This window comes from Notothenia coriiceps, unplaced genomic scaffold (assembly GCF_000735185.1).
Source record: "Notothenia coriiceps isolate Sejong01 unplaced genomic scaffold, NC01 NC01_scaffold00036192, whole genome shotgun sequence".
NCBI lineage: Eukaryota > Metazoa > Chordata > Actinopteri > Perciformes > Nototheniidae > Notothenia > Notothenia coriiceps.
The window spans coordinates 1-2,046 of NW_011368893.1; the positions used below are offsets into that span (position 1 = coordinate 1).

Here is a 2,046-nt window from a genome sequence, read left to right on the forward strand (position 1 = left end):
ACTTAACCTTAAAGGTGCTTCAGAGCGGTTGAACCAAGCCCCCAGGAAGTGCTCCAGACTCTGAGGAAAATATTCCTAGTGTCCAAACGGCGGTACTACAATGTCCGTATCAGTCCGTGACGTCACCCGGCCCAGAAACACTTTCCCCCATTGACTAACATTGGGAAAGAGACGTCTGTAAATCAGCGGATCATTTTTTATAACTAAATAAACTACCCAGTATGAACTATTTTATAGCCCTTATTAAAATCATTCGGTCCTTAAAGTTGTAAAATGCACTAAAAGCTGAATCCAGATTTATTTTCTCTCTCCATTCATTCTACTGAGCCGAAAGCAGGAGATTGGGGGCGGGGCGTAATGACAGGAGGCGGAGCTTAAGGGGAAACTCAACTCTGCTCTATGAGCTACATATGGGTACTTCTGTTCTGACAGCAATTTTGTGACGTTTTGCTCTCGAAAATCTCACGCCATTTTGTCCTCATGAGCCAATGAGAAGCTCTCATAGGAAAGAACGAGACCCTCCCTCCAACACTGTATCCAGTTCTTATTATACATCCATGAACACACTTAACCTTAAGGAAACATTTAAAATACTTTCCTTTAAAGCGACACTAACATTCAAAATGAAGCCTTGTATATTAATCATTTGGGTGTAATTGTGTGTGCGTGTGTGCAGGTGGAGTTTCTGGGTGAGGAGGGGACGGGTCTGGGTCCCACTCTGGAGTTTTACGCTCTGGTGGCCGCAGAGTTTCAGAGAACCTCTCTGGGGATGTGGCTCTGTGACGACGACTTCCCCGACGACGAGTCCCGACAGGTGGGTCACGTGTTCCTCTGTCAGGGGCTAGCATTTTATATCTTTGTGTATCGTTTTGGTTTTCTCTTGATGCACTTCGTCTGGCGTTTTCTGTATGAAAAGTGCTATAGAAATAAAGTTTGATTCATAAAAGTAGGTGAATGTAATGAGGTAGCAGCCAGTAATAAGCGAAGTAACATTAAGACCGTCCTTTTTAATAAAGCCTATGTTTGTCCTCCGTGTTTATTCTTTTTATTATTTGTATTTTACACTCTTATCTTTTCATTATCTTCCTGTCATTTGATTAACCTTTTAGTTTGTTAATCTGTGAAGAACACCGAGACAAACGTGTTTTGTGATATTGGGCTATATAAATAAACATTGAATAGTATATATTGCACATAAGAGGTGTTGTAGCACATGAACTGATCCTCTGTCTGTGTCTCAGGTGGATCTGGGCGGCGGTCTGAAGCCCCCCGGTTACTACGTGCAGCGATCCTGCGGTCTGTTCGCGGCGCCCTTCCCTCAGGACAGTGAGGAACTGGAGCGAATCACAAAGCTCTTCCACTTCCTGGGCGTGTTCCTGGCCAAGTGCATCCAGGACAACCGTCTGGTGGACCTTCCCGTCTCTCAGCCCTTCTTCAAGCTGCTCTGCATGGGGGACATCAAGTCCAACATGAGTAAGCTGCTGTATCAGAGCAGGGGCCACGACCCTAACGGACCCCCCCACACGCATCCCTTCCTGCTGCTGTCTGAGATGCAGTCAGAGGCTTCAACCGAGGAGAGCCAGGAGACGTACTCTGTGGGGAGCTTTGATGAAGACTCCAAGTCCGAGTTCATCATGGACCCCCCCAAACCCAAACCCCCCGCCTGGTACCACGGCATCCTCACCTGGGACGACTTCCAGCTGGTCAACCCGCACAGGTGAGAACGGTTTGATTTATTTATTCAGTTTTCTTAGATTTATGGATTTTTTTTTTAAAGAGCCATGGAGGTGTATCTGCTCTCTAACTCTACAGGATGTCACTCTAATGGCGCTTTTCCAGTGCAGGGCCTCGCACGGCTTAGTACGGTATAGCTAGGCCTCGTTAGGTCAGGCTCACTTTATGCTGCGTTTCCATTTCAGTTTAGTAGCTGGGGCAGTAACTATAGTAACGCAGTGCAGTGTTTCCCCTAGGATGGAGTCATAGCAGCGGTGCTAAGGCACGCGGGCCCAGCAAAATGTGAGCGCGGCGCGCGTGGACATTTTAAGT

The 2,046-nt window shown here is 46.9% G+C and overlaps 1 protein-coding gene across 1 annotated transcript; it reads left to right on the forward strand.

The window, feature by feature from the left end:
- The first annotated feature begins 643 nt into the window (after nucleotides 1-643).
- On the forward strand, nucleotides 644-1,757 carry LOC104963396 (E3 ubiquitin-protein ligase HECTD1-like). Its single transcript, XM_010791979.1, has 2 exons — nucleotides 644-814; nucleotides 1,242-1,757. The coding sequence occupies exons 1-2, from the start codon at nucleotides 770-772 to the stop codon at nucleotides 1,719-1,721; spliced, it is 525 nt and encodes a 174-aa protein (XP_010790281.1). The 5' UTR covers nucleotides 644-769; the 3' UTR covers nucleotides 1,722-1,757.
- Nucleotides 1,758-2,046: the final 289 nt, after the last annotated feature.

Bases quoted from the DNA above. Each gene is read 5' to 3' on its own strand.
- LOC104963396 (XM_010791979.1), top strand. From the start codon at position 770: ATGTGGCTCTGTGACGACGACTTCCCCGACGACGAGTCCCGACAG. The intron at 815-1,241 runs GTGGGTCACGTG...TCTGTGTCTCAG, and splicing joins CCGACGACGAGTCCCGACAG to GTGGATCTGGGCGGCGGTCT.